Here is a 23,313-nt window from a genome sequence, read left to right as displayed (position 1 = left end):
TGCCCCAGCCCCCATCTCCCGCCTGCAGCCCCCCGGTACAGGCCTGGCTCAGCCCGTAGAAGCCAGCTGGGCCCTACCGGCATGGGGCACCCTATGGGCTCCCAGATCCTGGGCTATGGGGCAGGGCCCTGCCTTGGGGCTGCGGGTCCTGGGTTCTGGACTCTGGGGGGCAGGGCCCTGTCTTGGGGCTGCGGGCACTGGGTTCTGGACTCTGGGGGGCAGGGCCCTGTCTTGGGGCTACGGGTCCTGGGTTCTGGACTCTGGGGGGCAGGGACCTGTCTTGGGGCTGCGGGCACTGGGTTCTGGACTCTGGGGGGCAGGGCCCTGTCTTGGGGCTACGGGTCCTGGGTTCTGGACTCTGGGGGGCAGGGCCCTGTCTTGGGGCTGCGGGCACTGGGTTCTGGACTCTGGGGGGCAGGGCCCTGTGTTGGGGCTACGGGTCCTGGGTTCTGGACTCTGGGGGGCAGGGCCCTGTCTTGGGGCTGCGGGTCCTGGGTTCTGGACTCTGGGGGGCAGGGACCTGTCTTGGGGCTGCGGGTCCTGGGTTCTGGACTCTGGGGGGCAGAGCCCTATCTTGGGGCTGCGGGCACTGGGTTCTGGACTCTGGGAGGCAGAGCCCTGTCTTGGGGCTGCGGGTCCTGGGTTCTGGACTCTGGGGGGCAGGGCCCTGTCTTGGGGCTGCGGGTCCTGGGTTCTGGACTCTGGGGGGCAGAGCCCTGTCTTGGGGCTGGGCTATGAGGGCTGGGGTTTGTCTCAGTACCAGTGGTTCTGAGGGGCTGGGATATGGGGGATGTGGCCATGTCTCAGTCCCACGAGCTGCGGGGGCAGGGGGCCATATCTCAGTGCTGGATTTTCTTGGAAGGGCTGGGGTACAGTGCGGGGGATGAGTTACAGCAGTAGCCATGCCTCAGTGCTGAGGGTTCAAGGAAGCAGAGTTATAGTCCGGGGGCACTGCTGGGGGGAAGTTCGCAGCACCAGGGTCCCTGGCTCGGGGCACTCCTGTAGGGAAGCTTGCAGCACAGTGGTTCTGGTTGGGGGCACTGCTGTGGGGAAGCTCGCAGCACCAGGGTCCCTGGCTCGGGGCACTACTGTAGGGAAGCTCGCAGCACAGTGGTTCTGCTTGGGGGCACTGCTGTGGGGAAGCTCGCAGCACCAGGGTCCCTGGCTTGGGGCACTCCTGTAGGGAAGCTCGCAGCACAGTGGTTCTGCTTGGGGGCACTGCTGTGGGGAAGCTCGCAGCACCAGGGTCCCTGGCTTGGGGCACTCCTGTAGGGAAGCTCGCAGCACAGTGGTTCTGCTTGGGGGCACTGCTGTAGGGAAGCTCGCAGCACTAGGATCCCTGGCTCAGGGCACTCCTGTAGGGAAGCTCTCAGCACAGTGGTTCTGGTTGGGGGCACTGCTGTGGGGAAGCTCGCAGCACCCTTTCCCACTGCTCAGACGTGGATACCTATTCCAGGAGCCGGTAACTGTTGCTGGGCAACAGGACAGGGCTAGGGAGGAAGCTGGTGTCTCCAGGCAACGCTCTGAGACCCCGCCCCCTCCTCCCCACTCCTCCCTGCAGCTGGAGGGGCATCAAGGGGTCACATGACTGGGCTGCATTCCCATCCCCCCACTCCTGCACTATGTAGGGGTGACAGCTTGGCCCTTCCCCCAACCTCCACCATCCCCCCCCCGGAGCGCCAGTACCGAGACGGGCCCCTCCCCCTCCCCGGGAACCCCGGTACCGAGACAGGCCCCTCCCCCTCCCCGGGAGCCCCGGTACCGAGACAGGCCCCTCCCCCTCCCACGGGAACCCCGGTACCGAGACAGGCCCCTCCCCCTTCCACGGGAACCCCGGTACCGAGACAGGCCCCTCCCCCTCCCACGGGAACCCCGGTACCGAGACAGGCCCCTCCCCCTCCCCGGGAGCCCCGGTACCGAGACAGGCCCCTCCCCCTCCCACGGGAACCCCGGTACCGAGACAGGCCCCTCCCCCTCCCACGGGAACCCCGGTACCGAGACAGGCCCCTCCCCCTCCCACGGGAACCCCGGTACCGAGACAGGCCCCTCCTCCTCCCCGGGAGCCCCGGTACCGAGACAGGCCCCTCCCCCTTCCACGGGAGCCCTGGTACCAAGACAGGCCCCTCCCCCTTCCACGGGAACCCCGGTACCGAGACAGGCCCCTCCCCCTCCCCGGGAGCCCTGGTACCAAGACAGGCCCCTCCCCCTCCCACGGGAACACCGGTACCGAGACAGGCCCCTCCCCCTCCCACGGGAGCCCCAGTACCGAGACAGGCCCTGTCCCCTGGCTGTATTGCAGGTCCCTGCCCCCTCTGAGATCCCCTCCGCCAGGTCCTGGCTCTGGGAACCCCCCGCCCCCCCATCCCAATAGGGGTGGGTTTTTTCCCTGCAAGAAGTTGCTGATACACATCTAGGATAAGCTGTTGTCACATCCTCTCCCCACACTCCTTCTGCCCCAGGCGCTGCCCCTCCCCCATCCCTTTCTGCCCCAGGCCCTGCCCCTCCTCCAGCCCCTTCCACCCCAGGCCCTGCCCCTCCTCCATCCCCTTTTTCCCCAGGCGGTGCCCCTCCCCCATCCCTTTCTGCCCCAGGCGGTGCCCCTCCCCCCAGCGTGGCTGCAGAAGCACCGTGGTGGCTCAAGGTGAAGGTGGCGTCAGGACGCCGGGAGCTGCTGACTCGGCAACAGGAGCGGTGCCACGTGGGGGGGCGCTGGCCGCACGAGCAGCACCAGGTGCTGCCAGACCCTCCCCCACACCGGCTCCCCGAGTCACCTTGGCAGGCGGCGTCATGCGGCAGAGAGTGGGGGCGCTGTGCGGTGCGGGCCAGCAGGGGGCGCTGTAGGCAAAGTCAGCAGGGGGCAGTGTGGGCGGGGCCAGCAGGGGGTGTCATGGGCGGGGCCAGCAGGAGGTGGTGTGGGCAGGGTTCAGCAGGGGGCACCAGGGGCAGGGCCAGCGGGGTGGTGTGGGCGGGGCCAGTGGGGGCCCCTGGGGGCGGGGCCAGCAGGGGCACCATGGGAGGGGCCAGCGGGGTGCCATGGGAGGAGCCAGCGGGATGGTGGGGGCGGGGCCAGTAGGGGGGGCCAGTAGGGGGCGCCACGGGCGGGGCCAGCAGGGTGGTGTGGGTGGGGCCAGTAGGGGGGGCCAGTAGGGGGCGCCACGGGCGGGGCCAGCAGAGTGGTGGGGGCGGGGCCAGTAGGGGGGGCCAGTAGGGGGGGCCAGTAGGGGGCACCATGGGCGGGGCCAGCAGGGTGCCGGGGGGCGCGGCCAGCAGGGTGGTGGGGGCGGGGCCAGTAGGGGGGGCCAGTAGGGGGCGCCACGGGCGGGGCCAGCAGGGTGGTGGGGGCGGGGCCAGTAGGGGGGGCCAGTAGGGGGCACCATGGGCGGGGCCAGCAGGGTGGTGTGGGTGGGGCCAGCGGGGGGTGCCAGGGGCGCGGCCAGCAGGGTGGTGTGGGGGGGGCCAGTAGGGGGGGCCAGCAGGGGGCGCTTTGGCATGTGCTGCCCCTCAGGTCTCTCTGTTGCCCCCGCAGGTGGCAGCCGGGGCCGCGGTGACTTTCCCCATGAGGAGGGTGGAAGATGCCGGCTTTGCCCGCGCTGCTGCTGCTGCTGATCACGAGCGTCGCCCGCCAGAGCCTGCAGGTGCTCTCGTCACTGCGCATGGGTACGGGCGCCCCGGGCATGGGGCGGGAGTGAGGGGGGCAGGGCCTGCGGGGCGGGAGTGAGGGGCGCCGGGGGGGCGGGTGGCCGGGGGGGCAGGAGCGAGGGGGACCGGGGGCGGGGCCTGCGGGGCGGGAGAGAGGGGCGCCGGGGGGGCGGGTGGCCGGGGGGGCAGGAGCGAGGGGGACCGGGGGGCGGGGCCTGTGGGGCGGGAGTGAGGGGGGCAGGGCCTGCGGGGCGGGAGTGAGGGGCGCCGGGGGGGCGGGTGGCCGGGGGGGCAGGAGCGAGGGGGACCGGGGGCAGGGCCTGCGGGGCGGGAGAGAGGGGCGCCGGGGGGGCGGGTGGCCGGGGGGGCAGGAGCGAGGGGGACCGGGGGGCGGGGCCTGTGGGGCGGGAGTGAGGGGCGCCGGGGGGACGGGTGGCCGGGGGGGCAGGAGCGAGGGGGACCGGGGGGCGGGGCCTGCTGGGCGGGAGTGAGGGGCGCCGGGGGGGCAGGAGCGAGGGGGACCGGGGGGCGGGGCCTGCGGGGCGGGAGTGAGGGGCGCCGGGGGGGGCGGGTGGCCGGGGGGGCAGGAGCGAGGGGGACCGGGGGGTGGGGCCTGCGGGGCGGGAGTGAGGGGCGCCGGGGGGGGGCGGGTGGCCGGGGGGGCAGGAGCGAGGGGGGGCGGGGCCTGCTGGGCGGGAGTGAGGGGCGCCGGGGGGGCGGGTGGCCGGGGGGGCAGGAGCGAGGGGGACCGGGGGGCGGGGCCTGCGGGGCAGGAGCGAGGGGCGCCAGGGGGCCAGGGGGCGGGGCCACATGACGGGCGTCACGGGGTGTGGGGAGTCCCCGACCCTGCCCCCGCGTCCAGGGGGTTTTCGGGCGGCAGGGGGAGCAGGAGGCCTGTTGCCGCGGTTCCCAAACTGTTTGGCATCGCGCCCCCTTTGTGATTTCTGAAAAACCCTCCCCTGCTCCCCGCCCAGCCGAGACCGACCCTCCCCCGCTTGGCCCAGCCCCACTGGCCCTGTCTCCCCGGGGGGCTGCGGCCCAGCTGGGGGGGCTAGTCCTGGAGGGGGCGATGGGGGGGCGGTGGGTGGCGGGTCTGCAGGCAGAGTGGGGCCGTGGGGGGACGAGGTGGCTGAGAATGGGGCCAGTCAGTGGGGTGGGGGAGGGTCTGTGGTATCTCTCGAGCCTTGCCCCCTTCCGGCTCTGTGCCCCCAGCTGCCATCCTGGACGACCAGTCGGTGTGTGGGCGTGGGGAGCGCCTGGCCCTGGCCCTGGCCCGAGAGCACATCAACAGCATCAGCGAGGTGCCGGCCAAGGCCCGCGTGGAGGTGGAAATCTTCGAACTGCAGCGCGACAGCCAGTATGAGACCACTGACACCAGTACGTGTGCACAGGCGCGTGCGAGGAGACATGCACGGGGCGTTGAGAGTGCAATGGGGTGTCCTGTGAGACCACTGACACCAGTACGTGTGCACGGGCGTGTGCGAGGAGACATGCACGGGGAGTTGAGAGAGCAATGGGGTGTCCTGTGAGACCACTGACACCAGTACGTGTGCACAGGCGCGTGCGAGGAGACATGCACGGGGCGTTGAGAGTGCAATGGGGTGTCCTGTGAGACCACTGACACCAGTACGTGTGCACGGGCGTGTGCGAGGAGACATGCACGGGGAGTTGAGAGAGCAATGGGGTGTCCTGTGAGACCACTGACACCAGTACGTGTGCACGGGCGCGTGCGAGGAGACATGCACGGGGAGTTGAGAGAGCAATGGGGTGTCCTGTGAGACCACTGACACCAGTACGTGTGCACGGGCGTGTGCGAGGAGACATGCACGGGGCGTTGAGAGTGCAATGGGGTGTCCTGTGAGACCACTGACACCAGCACGTGTGCACGGGCGTGTGCGAGGAGACATGCACGGGGCGTTGAGAGTGCAATGGGGTGTCCTGTGAGACCACTGACACCAGTACGTGTGCACGGGCGTGTGCGAGGAGACATGCACGGGGAGTTGAGAGAGCAATGGGGTGTCCTGTGAGACCACTGACACCAGTACGTGTGCACGGGCGCGTGCGAGGAGGCATGCACGGGGAGTTGAGAGTGCAATGGGGTGTCCTGTGAGACCACTGACACCAGTACATGTGCACGGGCGTGTGCGAGGAGACATGCACGGGGAGTTGAGAGAGCAATGGGGTGTCCTGTGAGACCACTGACACCAGTACGTGTGCTCGGGCGCGTGCGAGGAGACATGCACGGGGCGTTGAGCAAGAGGGGCCTATGAGATCACTGACAGTGCGTGTGCATGGGAGTTTGTGTGAAACCACAGACATCAATATGCGTGCGAGAGACAAGTGTGCAAGAGGGAGCCAGGCCCGGTCTGCCAAGGTTATTGCACATGCCAGTGTTCAGTATGTGAGGGTGAGCCCACCTCAGGGTGGGGGAGTGTGCAAGGGGGTGATTAGTCTATGAGCACCCATCCAGTCCCACTGCGGTGTGAGGTGTGCAAGGGGGCGCCTGTGACCCAAAGGGGATGGGAGAGCGAGTGTGCGAGGGTGGGAGTGTGAGACGGACTCCCAGGTCGCGCCCAGGCTGGGGCCGTTCTCTCGGGCACCCTCTCTGCCTGCAGGACCCCCCCCCCGGCTCTGCCGAGCCCCCGGGGTCCCCTCGCTCTGGGCCCCGCGCCCCCCCGGGGAACAGAGCAGCCCTGGGCTCCGGCCCGGAGCCACTCAGCCAGCGGTGCAGGCGGTTGATGGAGCTTTGAACCCGGCCCAGGAACCAGGAGGCTCTGGCTGCCCCCCTGCAGCCCCCTCCCCCCCAGCCCAGCCTCCCACCCCCCATAGCCCCTCCCCCCAGCCCAGCCTCCCACCCCCCATAGCCCTTCCCCCCAGCCCAGCCTCCCACCCCCCATAGCCCCTCCCCCCAGCCCAGCCTCCCACCCCCCATAGCCCCTCCCCCAGCCCAGCCTCCCACCCCCCATAGCCCCTCCCCCAGCCCAGCCTCCCACCCCCCAATGGCCCCTCCCCCAGCCCAGCCTCCCAGCCCCCCAATGGCCCCTCCCCCCAGCCCAGCCTCCCACCCCCCATAGCCCCTCCCTCCAGCCCAGCCTCCCAGCCCCCCATAGCCCCTCCCCCCAGCCCAGCCTCCCAGCCCCCCAATGGCCCCTCCCTCCAGCCCAGCCTCCCAGCCCCCAATGGCCCCTCCCTCCAGCCAGCCTCCCAGCCCCCCAATGGCCCCTCCCCCCAGCCCAGCCTCCCACCCCCCATAGCCCCTCCCTCCAGCCCAGCCTCCCAGCCCCTCAATGGCCCCTCCCCCCAGCCCAGCCTCCCAGCCCCCATAGCCCCTCCCCCCAGCCCAGCCTCCCACCCCCCATAGCCCCTCCCCCCAGCCAGCCTCCCACCCCCCATAACCCCTCCCTCCAGCCCAGCCTCCCAGCCCCCCAATGGCCCCTCCCCCCAGCCCAGCCTCCCACCCCCCATAACCCCTCCCTCCAGCCCAGCCTCCCAGCCCCCAATGGCCCCTCCCCCAGCCCAGCCTCCCACCCCCCATAGCCCCTCCCTCCAGCCCAGCCTCCCAGCCCCCCATAGCCCCTCCCCCCAGCCCAGCCTCCCAGCCCCCCAATGGCCCCTCCCCCAGCCCAGCCTCCCACCCCCCATAACCCCTCCCTCCAGCCCAGCCTCCCAGCCCCCCATAGCCCCTCCCCCCAGCCCAGCCTCCCACCCCCCCATAGCCCCTCCCTCCAGCCCAGCCTCCCAGCCCCCAATGGCCCCTCCCCCCAGCCCAGCCTCCCACCCCCCATAGCCCCTTCCTCCAGCCCAGCCTCCCAGCCCCCCAATGGCCCCTCCCTCCAGCCCAGCCTCCCAGCCCCCCAATGGCCCCTCCCCCCAGCCCAGCCTCCCACCCCCCATAGCCCCTCCCCCAGCCCAGCCTCCCACCCCCCATAGCCCCTCCCCCAGCCCAGCCTCCCACCCCCCAATGGCCCCTCCCCCCAGCCCAGCCTCCAGCCCCCCAATGGCCCCTCCCCCCAGCCCAGCCTCCCACCCCCCATAGCCCCTCCCTCCAGCCCAGCCTCCCAGCCCCCATAGCCCCTCCCCCCAGCCCAGCCTCCCAGCCCCCCAATGGCCCCTCCCTCCAGCCCAGCCTCCCAGCCCCCCAATGGCCCCTCCCTCCAGCCCAGCCTCCCAGCCCCCCAATGGCCCCTCCCCCCAGCCCAGCCTCCCACCCCCCATAGCCCCTCCCTCCAGCCCAGCCTCCCAGCCCCTCAATGGCCCCTCCCCCCAGCCCAGCCTCCCAGCCCCCCATAGCCCCTCCCCCCAGCCCAGCCTCCCACCCCCCATAGCCCCTCCCCCCAGCCCAGCCTCCCACCCCCCATAACCCCTCCCTCCAGCCCAGCCTCCCAGCCCCCCAATGGCCCCTCCCCCCAGCCCAGCCTCCCACCCCCCATAACCCCTCCCTCCAGCCCAGCCTCCCAGCCCCCCAATGGCCCCTCCCCCAGCCCAGCCTCCCACCCCCCATAGCCCCTCCCTCCAGCCCAGCCTCCCAGCCCCCCATAGCCCCTCCCCCCAGCCCAGCCTCCCAGCCCCCCAATGGCCCCTCCCCCCAGCCCAGCCTCCCACCCCCCATAACCCCTCCCTCCAGCCCAGCCTCCCAGCCCCCCATAGCCCCTCCCCCCAGCCCAGCCTCCCACCCCCCCATAGCCCCTCCCTCCAGCCCAGCCTCCCAGCCCCCCAATGGCCCCTCCCCCCAGCCCAGCCTCCCACCCCCCATAGCCCCTTCCTCCAGCCCAGCCTCCCAGCCCCCCAATGGCCCCTCCCTCCAGCCCAGCCTCCCAGCCCCAATGGCCCCTCCCCCCAGCCCAGCCTCCCACCCCCCATAGCCCCTCCCTCCAGCCCAGCCTCCCAGCCCCTCAATGGCCCCTCCCCCCAGCCCAGCCTCCCACCCCCCATAGCCCCTCCCTCCAGCCCAGCCTCCCAGCCCCCCAATGGCCCCTCCCTCCAGCCCATCCAGACCAGTCTTCTCCTCAGGGAACAGGCCCCTGTTTGCCCTCTGCCACGCTGGCCCGGCCATCAGTCCCCGGGCACAAAGGGTTGGCCAGTCTCGGTGCCAGGCAGCCAGTGGCAGCCACGCCTGCCCTCGGGGAGGGCTCTGCACCGATCCCCATTCCTGGATACCTGAGAAACACATTGGGGAAACTGAGGCACACCCTGCATTCAGGCACATGGTTAAGGGCATTCCCCGTGTCACAGCAAGAAAGTGAGGCTGAGTGGGCAAGTAAAGGAGGACGGGTGCGTTTGTGGAGAGAAGGGTGTGCAAAGCTGGGGTGCGTTTGTGGAGGGACAAGGGTGTGCAAGGCTGGGGTGCGTTTGTGTGGAAGGACAAGGTGGGTGTGCAAGCCTGGGGTGCGTTTGTGGAGGGACAAGGTGGGTGTGCAAAGCTGGGGTGCATTTGTGGAGGGACAAGGTGGGTGTGTAAGGTGGGGGTGCGTTTGTGGAAGGACAAAGTGGGTGTGCAAGGCTGGGGTGCGTTTGTGGAAGGACAAGTTGGGTGTGCAAGGCTGGGGTGCGTTTGGAAGGACAAGGTGGGTGTGCAAGGCTGGGGTGCGTTTGTGGAGAGACAAGGTGGGTGTGCAAGGCGGGGGTGCGTTTGTGGAAGACGGAGTGGGCATTTGGGAAGAGATGAGTGTGTGAGTGGGCAGGGGTGTTTGTTGCACGTGGAGCGGATGTGTGCGCCTGAGCGTGCGATGGAGAGTGCACAAGAATGGTGTTCACAGAGGAGCGGGCGTGTGTGACGGCGCGTTGGGGTCCCCCGTCTCCTGCACCCCCGAGATGGCACGAACAGACTCCCCCAGCCGGTGGAATAGAGGTGGTTTATTGCTTCTCCAGCATACAGCACAGCACAGATGTCATCAGGTTACAGGGCAGGCCTAGGATGCCTCAGCCCCCTTGATATGGGGCAGGGGTCTCGGCTTCCAAACCCCCCAGCCTGTTGCTGAGGCTGCTTCCTCCATGCTCCCAGACCGAAACTAACTAAGGGTCTGTCTACACTACCCCGCTAGTTTGAACTAGGAGGGTAATGTAGGCATACTGCACTTGCAAATGAAGCCCGGGATTTGAATTTCCCGGGCTTCATTTGCGTAAGCGGGGAGCCGCCATTTTTAAAACCCCGCTGGTTCAAACCCCGTGTAGTGCGGCTACACGGGGCTCGAACTAGGTAGTTCGGACTAAGCTTCCTATTCCGAACTCCTGTTACTCCTCATTCCACGAGGTTAACCGATAGTTCGGATAGGAAGCCTAGTTCAAACTACCTAGTTCGAGCCCCGTGTAGCCGCACTGCACGGGGTTTGAACTAGCGGGGTTTTAAAAATGGCGGCTCCCCGCTTACGCAAATGAAGCCCGGGAAATTCAAATCCCGGGCTTCATTTGCAAGTGCGGTATGCCTACATTACCCTCCTAGTTCAAACTAGCAGGGTAGTGTAGACAGACCCTTACTCTCCTCCAGCCCTGCCCCCCAGCCAGGGCAGCATCCACCTTCCTTTGTTCCTCTCCATGGGGGTAGCTGGTCAGACAGGTTGAGACACCCCTTTGCATAATGACCCCTCCCTGTCCTTCTGGGCTGTGGTTCCGGCGGCAGCCAGTGGGGTTACCCCAGAGCCAGCAGCATAGAAACCAGCCAGGTACCCCCACTACGTCACAGTTCTCCCCCCTCCGAGAGCGAACTGAGCAGGGTCACTCCGCTCGTGACCTAAGGAAGTTCGGTTCCTCTGCGTGGGAACCCGCCCCGGGGACATGGGTGCTCCCCTTGACTCGGGCCGGCCGCGGCGAGGCCCCACATGAGCTGGCTTCCCTCTGTCCACTCGCCGCCCCGCTCCAGGGCGACTGGCACAGGCCTGTCCTCGGGGGTCACTCCCACCCTTCCGCTGGCCTTGATCTCTGGCCGGGGTCTCTCGGGCCGGGGCCATGAGCCCAGTGAGCCTTCTCTGGACAGCCAGGGCGGCTTCCACCCCCGAAGCTCCATCCAGGGGGGTTTTCCCCTCCCATAGCTCTCTCAGCAAGCCCAGAGGGTCCTCTATCTGGGGTCGAGACCCCCAAGCCGCTTTCCTCCTGTCTTGGGCCTTCCCGCCCCTCTGGCAGGAGTCACAGGACCGGCAGTACTGCTGCACGGCTGTAAAGATTCCCGGCCAATAGAAGTGCTGGAGCAGCCTCAGCCGGGTGCTCCGGATCCCCCGGTGGCCCCCAACGGGGACATCGTGGGCCAAATACAGCAGCTTGAGGCGATACTTTCGGGGGACAACCAGCTGCCGCTGGACCCCCCATGCCCTCACCTTCCTGGGGGGAAGCCATTCACGGAACAGGAGTCCACGCTCCCGCAGGAATCTCTCCTGGCCACCTCTCCCCCGGGGCCGAGCTGCACGGAGGCCAGCCTGGTCCCTCAGCCTCTGCAAGGAGGGGTCTGCCTGCACCTCAGCCTGGAATTCAGCTGCTGAGGCAGGGATCGGGACCTGTTCCCCACCTTTGCCTAGGTCCGGAGTCCCAGCCTGGCTGGACCCCGTGTCCACTGGGATGGGACCCTGAGGACGCTGCCAGGAGTCCTTCCCTGGACCCACGTTGTCAGCCCCCCGCTGGCTCTGGCGCCGGGTGGTGACTAGAGCCCGCTGGGATTCATGGGGCCACTCCTCTAGGTCATTCCCCATCAGCACCTCGGTGGGCAAGTGCGGGTGCACCCCCACTTCCTTGAGGCCTTCCTTGGCCCCCCATTTCAGATGCACCCGGGCTACAGGCACCTTAAACGGGGACCCGTCTATGCCCTTCAGGGTCAGCTGCGCGTGGGGTAGTATCCGCTCCTGGGCCACTATGTCGGATCGGGCCAGAGTCACCTCCGCCCCCGTGTCCCAGAAGCCCGTCACCTTCCTACCATCCACCTCCAGGGGTATGAGGCACTCGCTCCGCAGGGGCCGTCCTGCCCCCACCCGGTACACGGAGAAATCCGCCTCCTGAGAATCAGACCTCCCAGGGGAGGTGCACTGAGCATCCTTCCCCTCTCTCTGAGCTGAGGTTTGCCTGCCAGCCCCTGCCTCTGGGGCAGCCTGCCCTTCCTCCCGCCCCAGCCAGTTAACCCTGGAAAGTCCCCGGTCCTGGGACCTGGTGCACTGAGCCCTCTTGTGGCCTTTTTGCCCACAGCGCTGGCAAGTTAGGCTTTGGGCTGTCTCTGTCCAGGCCCTGGCTGGTTCTCTGGGGCGCAGACGACCTGTTCCTTGGTCTCGCCCCGTAGTTGACTCCCTCCGTTGCTCAGCCGAGATCCGGTCTCTGCGCGGTTCCCTCTCTCTCCGGGACTCCCGTTCATCCCCGGACCGGCTCTCCGTGAACTCGTCCGCCAGTCTCCCGGCCTCCTGGGGGTTCTCTGGTCTCCGGTCCTTGAGCCACAGCCTCAGTTTGGGTGGGCACGCTTCATAGAACTGCTCCATCATGACCAGCTTGAGCAGCTCCTCTGCGGTCTGGGCTCCGACTCCAGACACCCACTTGCGGCCGTATTGCGCCAGGCGGGAGGCCAGGTCCACATAGGTCTCCCATGGCCCTTTCTGTACCCCCCGGAACTTCTTCCTGTACATTTCGGGGGTCAGCCCGAACTTGTGCAGCAGGGCCTCCTTGACTCGGTTGTAATCCCCTGGCTGTAGGTCCTCCAGCTGACTGAGCACTCCGGCCGCCTCCTGGCTCAGTGCGGGGATGAGCTCCTGCAGCCAGTCAGCTGGGGGGACCCGTTGCAGTCCACAGGCCCTCTCAAAGGAGCTGAGGAACCCGTCTATGTCGCCCACGTCCTTCAATTGGGCCACCACGAGCCTCTCCAAGCGTCTGGCAGTCCTGGGACCCTGGGGCCCATCCGCACTTGGCGCAGCCGGTGCCCCGCCGGTTCTCCGCTCTGCCATGGCCAGCTCATGCTGTCGCTGCCTCTCTCAGTCCTGGCGGTCCCTCTCTCGATCTTGGCGGTCCCTCTCTCAGTCCTCTACTTCCAATTCCTTGATCCGCAGCTGGATCTCCAGGCGCCGCAGCTCTGCTTGGCTGGCCCCTGCCCTAGATGGGCTACGGCTTGCAGGCCTCCCGGGAGACGCTGTCTCATCTCTCCGGTGGGTTCCAGCGCTCCTCCCCCTCTCTGAGCCTGACACACTCTCGGGGGGGGGTCTGGCTGCTTCCCCTGGGGACAAGATCCTGGCCCTGTGGCTGGTCATTCTGGCCTTGGTTGCTTTCCGCACAGGCAAGCCCCTCTCTCTGCACAGCGCCACCAGCTCTGCCTTCAAGAGTCGGGCGTAGGCCATCTGCCCGCTGGGCCCCTCGGTGCAGACTCACCAGTCTAGTGCTGCAGCGCCCCACGATTCCCAGGAACCGCTTCGCTCTGTCTCCAGCACGCCTGGCTCCAGGGCTCTTGCTTCTACGGCGCCTTGTCGCTCGCCGCTGGGAGCTTCATCCACGGGGTGCAGTGCATCCCACTCCTGACACCAGTGTGACGGCGCGTTGGGGGTCCCCCGTCTCCTGCACCCCGAAATGGCACAAACAGACTGCACCAGCCGGTGGAATAGAGGAAGTTTATTGCTCCTCCAGGATACAGCACAGCACAGATGTAGCCTGGTCCCAGAGCTGGGCTAGGATGCCTCAGCCCCCCTTGATATGGGGGGGGGTCTCGGCTTCTAAACCCCCCAGCCTGTTGCTGAGGCTGCTTCCTCCATGCTCCCAGACAGAAACTAACTAACCCTCTTCCAGCCCTGCCCCCCGGCCAGGGCAGCATTCACCTCCCTTTGTCCCTCTCCATGGGGGGTGGCTGGGCGGACCAGTCGAGAGATCCCTTTGCATAATGACCCCTCCCTCTCCTTCTGGGCTGTGGTACCGGCGGCAGCCAGTGGGGTTACCACAGACCCATAGAAATCAGCAAGTTCCCCCCCACTACGGCACAGCGTGCGAGTGGCACAGAGGAGTCTGGGCGTGCAACGGTAGGTGGCGGATCTGCGGGCTGGGCACGTGAGTGTGCGAGTGGGTGCGTGCACGAGGGGCCGACGTGCGCTCTCTCCCCGCAGTGTGCCAGATCCTGCCCAAGGGCGTGGTGTCGGTTCTGGGACCTGCATCCAGCCCGGCTTCGGCTGCCACCGTCAGCCACATCTGTGGGGAGAAGGAGGTAAGTGGGGGCACGGCCCTGCTCCTCCCCCGCCCGCTTCCCTGCCCCCCCGACCTGTCTCGTCCCTCCCCATCCCACACCGCCCCTCCCCTGCCCCCCACCCTGCCCCTCCCACGCCGGCCCCTCCTCATCTCATCCCGCCCCCTCCCGCCTGCCTGATCCTCCCCGCCCCCTCCCACGCCCACCCTGACACGTCTCGCCCCGCCCACCCTGCCCTGCCCCTCCCCCGCCAGCCCCTCCCCATCTCGCCCCGCCCCCCGCCCGTGCTGACCTGTCTCACCCTGCCCCGCCCCTCCCCATCTCGCCCCGCCCCCCGCCCGCGCTGACCTGTCTCGCCCCGCCCCCCCTGCCCCGCCCCTCCCCATCTCGCCCCGCCCCCCGCCCGCGCTGACCCGTCTCGCCCTGCCCCGCCCCTCCCCATCTCGCCCCGCCCCCCCCGCGCTGACCCGTCTCGCCCTGCCCCGCCCCTCCCCATCTCGCCCCGCCCCTCCCCATCTCGCCCCGCCCCCCGCCCGCACTGACCCGTCTCACCCTGCCCCGCCCCTCCCCATCTCGCCCCGCCCCCCGCCTGCGCTGACCCGTCTCGCCCTGCCCCGCCCCTCCCCATCTCGCCCCGCCCCCCGCCCGCGCTGACCCGTCTCGCCCTGCCCCGCCCCTCCCCATCTCGCCCCGCCCCCCGCCCGCGCTGACCCGTCTCGCCCTGCCCCGCCCCTCCCCATCTCGCCCCGCCCCCCGCCCGCGCTGACCCGTCTCGCCCTGCCCCGCCCCTCCCCATCTCGCCCCGCCCCCCGCCCGCGCTGACCCGTCTCACCCTCCCCCGCCCCTCCCCATCTCGCCCCGCCCCCCGCCCGCGCTGACCCGTCTCGCCCTGCCCCGCCCCTCCCCATCTCGCCCCGCCCCCCGCCCGCGCTGACCCGTCTCACCCTGCCCCGCCCCTCCCCATCTCGCCCCGCCCCCCGCCCGCGCTGACCTGTCTCACCCTGCCCCGCCCCTCCCCATCTCGCCCCGCCCCCCGCCCGCGCTGACCCGTCTCGTCCCGGCAGATCCCGCACGTCAAGGTGGGCCCCGAGGAGACCCCGCGCCTGCAGTATCTGCGCTTCGCCTCCGTCAGCCTCTACCCCAGCAACGAGGACCTGAGCCTGGCCGTGGCGCGCATCCTGCAGTCCTTCGACTCGCCCTCCGCCAGCCTCATCTGCGCCAAGGCCGAGTGTGAGGCTCTGACGCCCCCGCGCGTGGGGCAGGGGGCCAATGGGGGCACCGTGGGGCAGGGGTCAGCGGGGGCGCTGTAGGACAGGGTCAGGGGAGGTGCCGTGGGGCAGGGGTCAGCGGGGGCGCCATAGGACAGGAGTCAGCGGGAGCGTCGTGGGGCAGGGGTCAGCGGGGGCGCCGTGGGGCAGGGAACGGGGGGCGCTGTGGGGCAGGGGTGAGCGGGGGCACTGTAGGACAGGGTCAGGGGAGGCGCCGTGGGGCAGGGGTCAGCGGGGGCGCCATAGGACAGGGGTCAGCGGGGGCGTCGTGGGGCAGGGGTCAGCGGGGGCGCCGTGGGGCAGGGAATGGGGGGCGCTGTGGGGCAGGGGTGAGCGGGGGCGCTGTAGGACAGGGTCAGGGGAGGCGCCATAGGACAGGGGTCAGTGGGGGCGTCGTGGGGCAGGGGTCGGGGGGCGCCGTGGGGCAGGGGTCAGCGGTGGCGCCGTAGGACAGGGGTCGGGGGGGTGCTGTAGGACAGGGGTCAGGGGGGCGCTGTGGGGCAGGGCTCAGGGGAGGCGCCGTGGGGCAGGGTCAGCGGGGGTGCTGTGGGGCAGGGTCAGCGGGGGCGCTGTAGGACAGGGGTCAGCGGGGGCACCGTGGGGCAGGGTCAGGGGAGGCGCCGTGGGGCAGGGGTCAGTGGGGGCGCCGTAGGACAGGGGTCAGCGGGGGCACCGTGGGGCAGGGTCAGGGGAGGCGCCGTGGGGCAGGGGTCAGCGGGGGCGCCGTGGGGCAGGGTCAGCGGGGGCGCCGTAGGACAGGGGTCAGCGGGGGCGCTGTAGGACAGGGTCAGCGGGGGCGCCGTGGGGCAGGGCTCAGGGGGGCGCCGTGGGGCAGGGGTCAGCGGGGGCGCCGTGGGGCAGGGGTCAGTGGGGGCGCTGTAGGACAGGGTCAGCGGGGGCGCCGTGGGGCAGGGCTCAGGGGGGCGCCGTGGGGCAGGGGTCAGCGGGGGCGCCGTGGGGCAGGGGTCAGTGGGGGCGCCGTGGGGCAGGGCTCGGGGGCGCCGTGGGGCAGGGGTCAGCGGGGGCGCCGTGGGGCAGGGCTCGGGGGCGCCGTGGGGCAGGGAGTTACCCTGTCCTTGCCCTCGCCCTGCAGGCCTGCTGCGATTGGAGGAGCTCGTGCGCCAGTTCCTCATCTCCAAGGAGACGCTGTCAATCCGCATGCTGGACGACGCCCACGACCCCACGCCGCTGCTCAAGGAGATTCGGGACGACAAGATCTCGACCATCATCGTGGACGCCAACGCCTCCCTCTCCCACCTCATCCTCCAGAAGGTGCGGGGGGCCCGGTGGGGGCACTGGGGGGGGCAGCTCGTGGCGCCAGGGCCCGGTGGGGGGCACTGGGGGGGGCAGCTCGTGGCACCAGGGCCCGGTGGGGGGCACTGGGGGGGGGCAGCTCGCGGCGTCAGGGGCCCGGTGGGGGGCACTGGGGGGGGCAGCTCGCGGCGTCAGGGGCCCGGTGGGGGGCACTGGGGGGAGGCAGCTCGTGGCACCAGGGCCCGGTGGGGGGCACTGGGGGGGGCAGCTCGCGGCGTCAGGGGCCCGGTGGGGGGCACTGGGGGGAGGCAGCTCGCGGCGCCAGGGCCCGGTGGGGGGCACTGGGGGGGGCAGCTCACGGCGCCAGGGCCCGGTGGGGGGCACTGGGGGGGGAGCCCATGGCGCCAGGGTCTGACGGGGTGTGACGGCGCGTTGGGGGTTCCCCGTCCCCTGCACCCCGAAATGGCACAAACAGACTTCACCAGCCAGTGGAATTGAGGGTGGTTTATTGCTCCTCCAGCTCAGCCCAGCACAGATGTAATCTGGTTACAGGAACTGGGGCTAAGAGGCCTCAGTGCCCCCCCTTGAGATAGGGGAGTCCCAGCCCCCTCCCCAGCTCCTTATTCCCTGCCTTCCAGCGAGGAACTAACTCACTCTCCTCCAGCCCTGCCCCCCAGCCAGGGCAGCATCCACCTCCCTTTGTTCCTCTCCATGGGGGGTGTCTGGCCACTGGTTCAACAAGTTTGGCACCTTTGCATAGTGAGGTTTTCCCTGCTGGGTCTTGCTCCAGACAGCAGGGGTCACCACAGCCCAGCAAGTACCCCCACTACGTCACACGGGGCCACTGTGGGGGGAGCCCCTGGCGCCAGGGCCCGGTGGGGGCACTGCGGGGGGAGCCCCTGGCGCCAGGGCCCAGTGGGGGCACTGCGGGGGGGAGCCCATGGCGCCAGGGCCCGGTGGGGGGCACTGTGGGGGGAGCCCATGGTGCCAGGGCCCGGTGGGGGCACTGCGGGGGGAGCCCCTGGTGCCAGGGCCCTGTGGGGGGCACTGCGGGGGAGCCCATGGTGCCAGGGCCCGGTGGGGGGCACTGTGGGGGGAGCCCCTGGCGCCAGGGCCCGGTGGGGGGCACTCTGGGGGAGCCCCTGGTGCCAGGGCCTGGTGGGGGGCACTGTGGGGGGAGCCCATGGCGCCAGGGCCCGGTGGGGGGCACTGTGGGGGAGCCCCTGGTGCCAGGGCCCGGTGGGGGGCACTGTGGGGGGAGCCCCTGGTGCCAGGGCCCGGTGGGGGGCACTGTGGGGGAGCCCCTGGTGCCAGGGCCCGGTGGGGGGCACTGTGGGGGAGCCCCTGGTGCCAGGGCCCGGTGGGGGGCACTGCGGGGGAGCTCATGGCGCCAGGGCCCGGTGGGGGGCACTGTGGGGGGAGCCCATGGTGCCAGGGCCCGGCGGGGGGGCACTGTGGGGGGAGCCTCTGGTGCCAGGGACCGACAGGGGGCACTGTGGGGGGAGCCCATGGCGCCAGGGCCCGGTGGGGGGGCACTGTGGGGGGAGCCCATGGTGCCAGGGCCCGGTGGGGGGCACTGCGGGGGAGCCCCTGGCGCCAGGGTCCAGTGGGGGGCACTGCGGGGGGAGCCCATGGTGCCAGGGTCCAGTGGGGGGGCACTGCGGGGGGAGCCCATGGTGCCAGGGTCCAGTGGGGGGGCACTGTGGGGGGAGCCCCTGGTGCCAGGGCCCGGTGGGGGGCACTGTGGGGGAGCCCATGGCGCCAGGGCCCGGTGGGGGGCACTGCGGGGGAGCCCATGGCGCCAGGGCCCGGTGGGGGGGGCACTGCGGGGGAGCCCATGGCGCCAGGGCCCAGTGGGGGGCACTGCGGGGGAGCCCATGGCGCCAGGGCCCGACGGGGGGCACTGTGGGGGGAGCCCCTGGTGCCAGGGCCCGGTGGGGGGCACTGTGGGGGGAGCCCATGGTGCCAGGGCCCGGTGGGGGGCACTGCGGGGGAGCCCCTGGCGCCAGGGTCCACTGGGGGGCACTGCGGGGGGAGCCCATGGTGCCAGGGTCCAGTGGGGGGCACTGCGGGGGGAGCCCCTGGCGCCAGGGTCCACTGGGGGGCACTGCGGGGGGAGCCCCTGGCGCCAGGGTCCAGTGGGGGGCACTGTGGGGGAGCCCATGGTGCCAGGGTCCAGTGGGGGCACTGTGGGGGGAGCCCCTGGTGCCAGGGCCTGGTGGGGGGCACTGTGGGGGAGCCCCTGGTGCCAGGGCCCGGTGGGGGGCACTGTGGGGGAGCCCATGGCGCCAGGGCCCGGTGGGGGCACTGTGGGGGAGCCCCTGGTGCCAGGGCCTGGTGGGGGGCACTGTGGGGGAGCCCCTGGTGCCAGGGCCTGGTGGGGGGCACTGTGGGGGAGCCCCTGGTGCCAGGGCCCGGTGGGGGCACTGTGGGGGAGCCCCTGGTGCCAGGGCCCGGTGGGGGCACTGTGGGGGAGCCCCATGGCGCCAGGGCCCGGTGGGGGGCACTGTGGGGGAGCCCCTGGTGCCAGGGCCCGGTGGGGGGCACTGTGGGGGAGCCCATGGCGCCAGGGTCTGACGGGGTGTGACGGCGCGTTGGGGGTCCCCCGTCCCCTGCACCCCGAAATGGCACAAACAGACTGCACCAGCCAGTGGAATTGAGGGTGGTTTATTGCTCCTCCCAGCTCAGCCAGCACAGATGTAATCTGGTTACAGGAACTGGGGCTAAGAGGCCTCAGTGCCCCCCCCTTGAGATAGGGGAGTCCCAGCCCCCTCCCCAGCTCCTTATTCCCTGCCTTCCAGATAGGAACTAACTAACCCTCTTCCAGCCCTGCCCCCCAGCCAGGGCAGCATCCACCTTCCTTTGTTCCTCTCCATGGGGGGGTGTCTGGCCACTGGTTCAACAAGTTTGGCACCTCTGCCTAGTGAGGCTTTCCCTGCTGGCGTCTTGCTCCAGACAGCAGGGTCACCACAGCCCAGCAAGTACCCCCACTACGTCACACGGGGCCACTGTGGGGGGAGCCCCTGGCGCCAGGGGCCCAGTGGGGGCACTGCGCGGGGGGAGCCCATGGCGCCAGGGCCCCGGTGGGGGGCACTGCGGGGGGGAGCCCATGGTGCCAGGGCCTGGTGGGGGGCACTGCAGGGGAGTCCATGGTGCCAGGGCCCGGTGGGGGCACTGCGGGGCAAGCCCATGGCGCCAGGGCCCGGTGGGGGGGCACTGTGGGGGGGAGCCCCTGGCGCCAGGGCCCCGGTGGGGGGGCACTGTGGGGGGAGAGCCCATGGCGCCAGGACCCGGTGGGGGGCACTGCGGGGGAACCTATAGCGCTAGGGCCCGACGGGGGGCACTGTGGGGGGAGCCCCTGGTGCCAGGGCCCTGTGGGGGGCACTGTGGGGGAGCCCCTGGTGCCCGGGCCCCGGTGGGGGGCACTGTGGGGGGAGCCCATGGCGCCAGGGCCCGGTGGGGGGCACTGCGGGGGAACCTATAGCGCTAGGGGCCCGACGGGGGGCACTGTGGGGGGGAGCCCCTGGTGCCAGGGCCCTGTGGGGGGCACTGTGGGGGGAGCCCCTGGTGCCAGGGCCCGGTGGGGGGCACTGTGGGGGGAGCCCCTGGTGCCAGGGCCCGGTGGGGGGCACTGTGGGGGGAGCCCCTGGTGCCAGGGGCCCGGTGGGGGGCACTGCGGGGGGAGCCCATGGTGCCAGGGCCCCGGTGGGGGGGCACTGCGGGGGGAGCCCCTGGCGCCAGGGTCCACTGGGGGGCACTGCGGGGGGGAGCCCATGGCGCCAGGGCCCGGTGGGGGGCACTGCGGGGGGAGGCCATGGTGCCAGGGTCCAGTGGGGGGCGCTGTGGGGGGAGCCCATGGCGCCAGGGCCTGGTGGGGGCACTGTGGGGGGAGCCCCTGGCGCCAGGGCCCGGTGGGGGCACTGTGGGGGGAGCCCATGGCGCCAGGGTCCAGTGGGGGGCACTGCGGGGGAGCCCATGGCGCCAGGGCCCAGTGGGGGCACTGTGGGGGAGCCCCTGGTGCCAGGGCCCGGTGGGGGCACTGTGGGGGAGCCCATGGCGCCAGGGCCCGGTGGGGGCACTGTGGGGGAGCCCCTGGTGCCAGGGCCTGGTGGGGGGCACTGTGGGGGAGCCCCTGGTGCCAGGGCCCGGTGGGGGCACTGTGGGGGAGCCCCTGGTGCCAGGGCCCGGTGGGGGGCACTGTGGGGGAGCCCCTGGCGCCAGGGCCCGGTGGGGGGCACTGTGGGGGGAGCCCCTGGCGCCAGGGCCCGGTGGGGGGTACTGTGGGGGGAGCCCCTGGTGCCAGGGCCTGGTGGGGGGCACTGTGGGGGAGCCCCTGGTGCCAGGGCCCGGTGGGGGGTACTGTGGGGGGAGCCCCTGGTGCCAGGGCCTGGTGGGGGGCACTGCGGGGGAGCCCCTGGCGCCAGGGCCTGGTGGGGGCTCGGCTGGCAGGGCCGTCGGGAGAGGTTCCAGGGGTGGGACAGGACGGCGAGGGCCCATCCACAAGGGGTAGGAGCAACCCCGGAGTCCACAGAGCAGCCAGTGTCACCCTGGGCCAGGGACGCTAACGAGGCAGGTAATTAAGGGTTCGTCTGCAAACACCTGGATGACAATAAGGCGCCAGGTAGCAGGCGGCCTGGACTTGCCAAGAACCCCCCAGGCCGGGCCAAGCTGGCAGCCGACTGTGCCAGGGCGCCGCGCCGGGTGGGGCAGGGGGACGCGGGACCAGGACTCTAGTGAGGCTTTTGACAGGGTCTTGCACGCCCCTCGCACCAATGCACGAGGCCCATCCAGCCGGGCCGGGGCTGCCCCAGGCGGGCGCAGAACCAGCTGGGGAGCCGGTCCCAGAGTCACTGGCGGGTCCCAGCCAGGCCGGGCGGGCAGAGCAGGGGGATCCGCCGGGCCTGGGGGGGCCGGTTCTGTTCAGTATCTTCAGCGGCGAGTTCGCTGTCGGCAGAGACGCGTCTCGTTTGCAGCTGATCCCCAGCCGGGGGGGGGGGGGGGGGGGCGTTCGACCGGATCTGGACACACCGGACATGGGCCGAGGGCACCGGGATGGGGGGGATTCGGACCAGTGCAAAGTGCTGCACGGCGGGGGGCCGACCCGGCACAGGGTGGAAGCGACTGTCCAGGGAGGACCCTGCAGAAGGGCTCGAGGGGGGGGGGGGGGGGGGGGGTACAAGCGAAATAGGAGTCACCAGGGCGAAAGAGCAAACGTGATTCCGGGCTGCGTGAACAGCCGGGCACGAGGCGTCCCCCCCCCCGGCGCTGCGCCCTGGGCCCCAGCTGGGGCGTGGTGTCCAGTGTGGGCCCCACGGTTAGGAGAGATGTGGGGAGACGGGGCCGGGCCCTGCCGTGGGGCGGGGGACTCGATGCCTCGCGAGGGCCCTGCCGGTCCTGGGATTCGGGGACGTTCGCGGCGCCGGGCTGGGGGCACTGCTGTGGGGAAGTTCACAGCACCAAGGTGGCAGCCGGGGGTCACTGGCAGGGCCAGGCTCTGACTCCCCACTTCTCTCGCAGGCCTCGGAGCTCGGCATGACCTCGGCCTTCTACAAATACATCCTGACCACCATGGTGAGCCCGGCCGGGGGGCGGGGCCTCCTGACTGGGGGGCAGGGCTGGCTCCGCCCACCTCCCCCGCCAGCCCGGACCCCTATCAGCTCCCAGCTGCCCAGCCCCCTGCCGGCGTCATGCTGTGCCGGGGCCCCCCGCCCCCCGCTGCGCCCCCGACCCCCCATCCCCTCGCTGCTCCCAGCTCTGCTGGGGCCCCCCCGCTGTGCCCCTGCCCTCCATTCCCCCACTGCTCCCAGCCCTGCCAGGGCCCCCTCCCCTCCCTTCCCCCACTGCCCCCCAACCCTACTGGGGCTCCCCTCCCCTCTCCCGCTGCCCCCAACCCTACTGGGGCCCCCTCCCCTCCCCCGCTGCTCCCAACCCTACTGGGGACCCCTCCCCTCCCCCGCTGCCCCCCAACCCTACTGGGGCCCCCTCCCCCTCCCCCGCTGCTCCCAACCCTACTGGGGCTCCCTCCCCTCTCCCGCTGCCCCCAACCCTACTGGGGCCCCCTCCCCTCCCCCGCTGCTCCCAACCCTACTGGGGCTCCCTCCCCTCCCCCGCTGCTCCCAACCCTACTGGGGCTCCCCTCCCCTCCCCCGCTGCCCCCAACCCTACTGGGGCCCCCTCCCCTCCCCCGCTGCTCCCAACCCTACTGGGGACCCCTCCCCTCCCCCGCTGCCCCCAACCCTACTGGGGCCCCCCTCCCCTCCCCCGCTGCTCCCAGCCCTGCCGGGGTCCCCCCACTGTGCCCCTGACCCCCCCATCCCCTCGCTGCTCCCAGCCCTGCCAGGGCCCCTTCCCCTCCCCTCCCCTGCTGCCCCCAACCCTACTGGGGGCCCCTCCCCTCCCCCGCTGCTCCCAGCCCTGCCGGGGTCCCCCCACTGTGCCCCTGACCCCCCATCCCCTCGCTGCTGCCAGCTCTGCCAGGGCCCCCTCTCCTCCCCTCCCCCCCAGCTGCTCCCAGCCCTGCCGGGGCCCCCAGTCCTGACCCTGCGGCGCCCCTCCAGGATTTCCCCAGCCTGCGCCTGGACGGGGTGGTGGACGATCACTCCAACGTCCTGGGCTTCTCCATCTTCAACACCAGCCACCCCTTCTACCTGGAGTTCGTGCGGAGCCTCAACATGTCCTGGCGGGAGACCTGCGAGCGGAGCCCCTTCCCCGGCCCCCCGGTGAGTCCCGCCCCCCCCCGGTGAGTCCCGCCCCCGGCCAGCTCCGCCCCCCGGTGAGTCCCGCCCCCGGCCAGCTCCGCCCCCCCGGCGAGTCCCGCCCCTGGCCAGCTCCGCCCCCCCGGCGAGTCCCGCCCCCGGCCAGCTCCGCCCCCCGGCGAGTCCCGCCCCTGGCCAGCTCCGCCCCCCGGCGAGTCCCGCCCCTGGCCAGCTCCGCCCCCCGGCGAGTCCCGCCCCCGGCCAGCTCCGCCCCCCGGTGAGTCCCGCCCCCGGCCAGCTCCGCCCCCTGGCGAGTCCTGCCCCTGGCCAGCTC

General features: G+C 71.5%; 1 protein-coding gene across 1 annotated transcript in view; it reads left to right on the top strand.

The window, feature by feature from the left end:
• The window catches only part of GRIK5 (glutamate ionotropic receptor kainate type subunit 5), a 35,319-nt gene that overhangs the window by 934 nt on the left and 11,072 nt on the right, over positions 1–23,313 (top strand). Inside the window, 7 exon segments of the mRNA XM_075916046.1 lie at positions 3,527–3,657; positions 4,852–5,016; positions 13,686–13,783; positions 14,827–14,992; positions 16,124–16,302; positions 21,802–21,855; positions 22,842–23,003. Coding sequence (XP_075772161.1) covers positions 3,573–3,657; positions 4,852–5,016; positions 13,686–13,783; positions 14,827–14,992; positions 16,124–16,302; positions 21,802–21,855; positions 22,842–23,003 — 909 coding nt within the window. The 5' untranslated portion in view covers positions 3,527–3,572.

This window comes from Pelodiscus sinensis, unplaced genomic scaffold, assembly GCF_049634645.1.
Source record: "Pelodiscus sinensis isolate JC-2024 unplaced genomic scaffold, ASM4963464v1 ctg108, whole genome shotgun sequence".
Lineage (NCBI taxonomy): Eukaryota > Metazoa > Chordata > Testudines > Trionychidae > Pelodiscus > Pelodiscus sinensis.
This window is presented reverse-complemented; position numbering and strand designations above follow the sequence as displayed.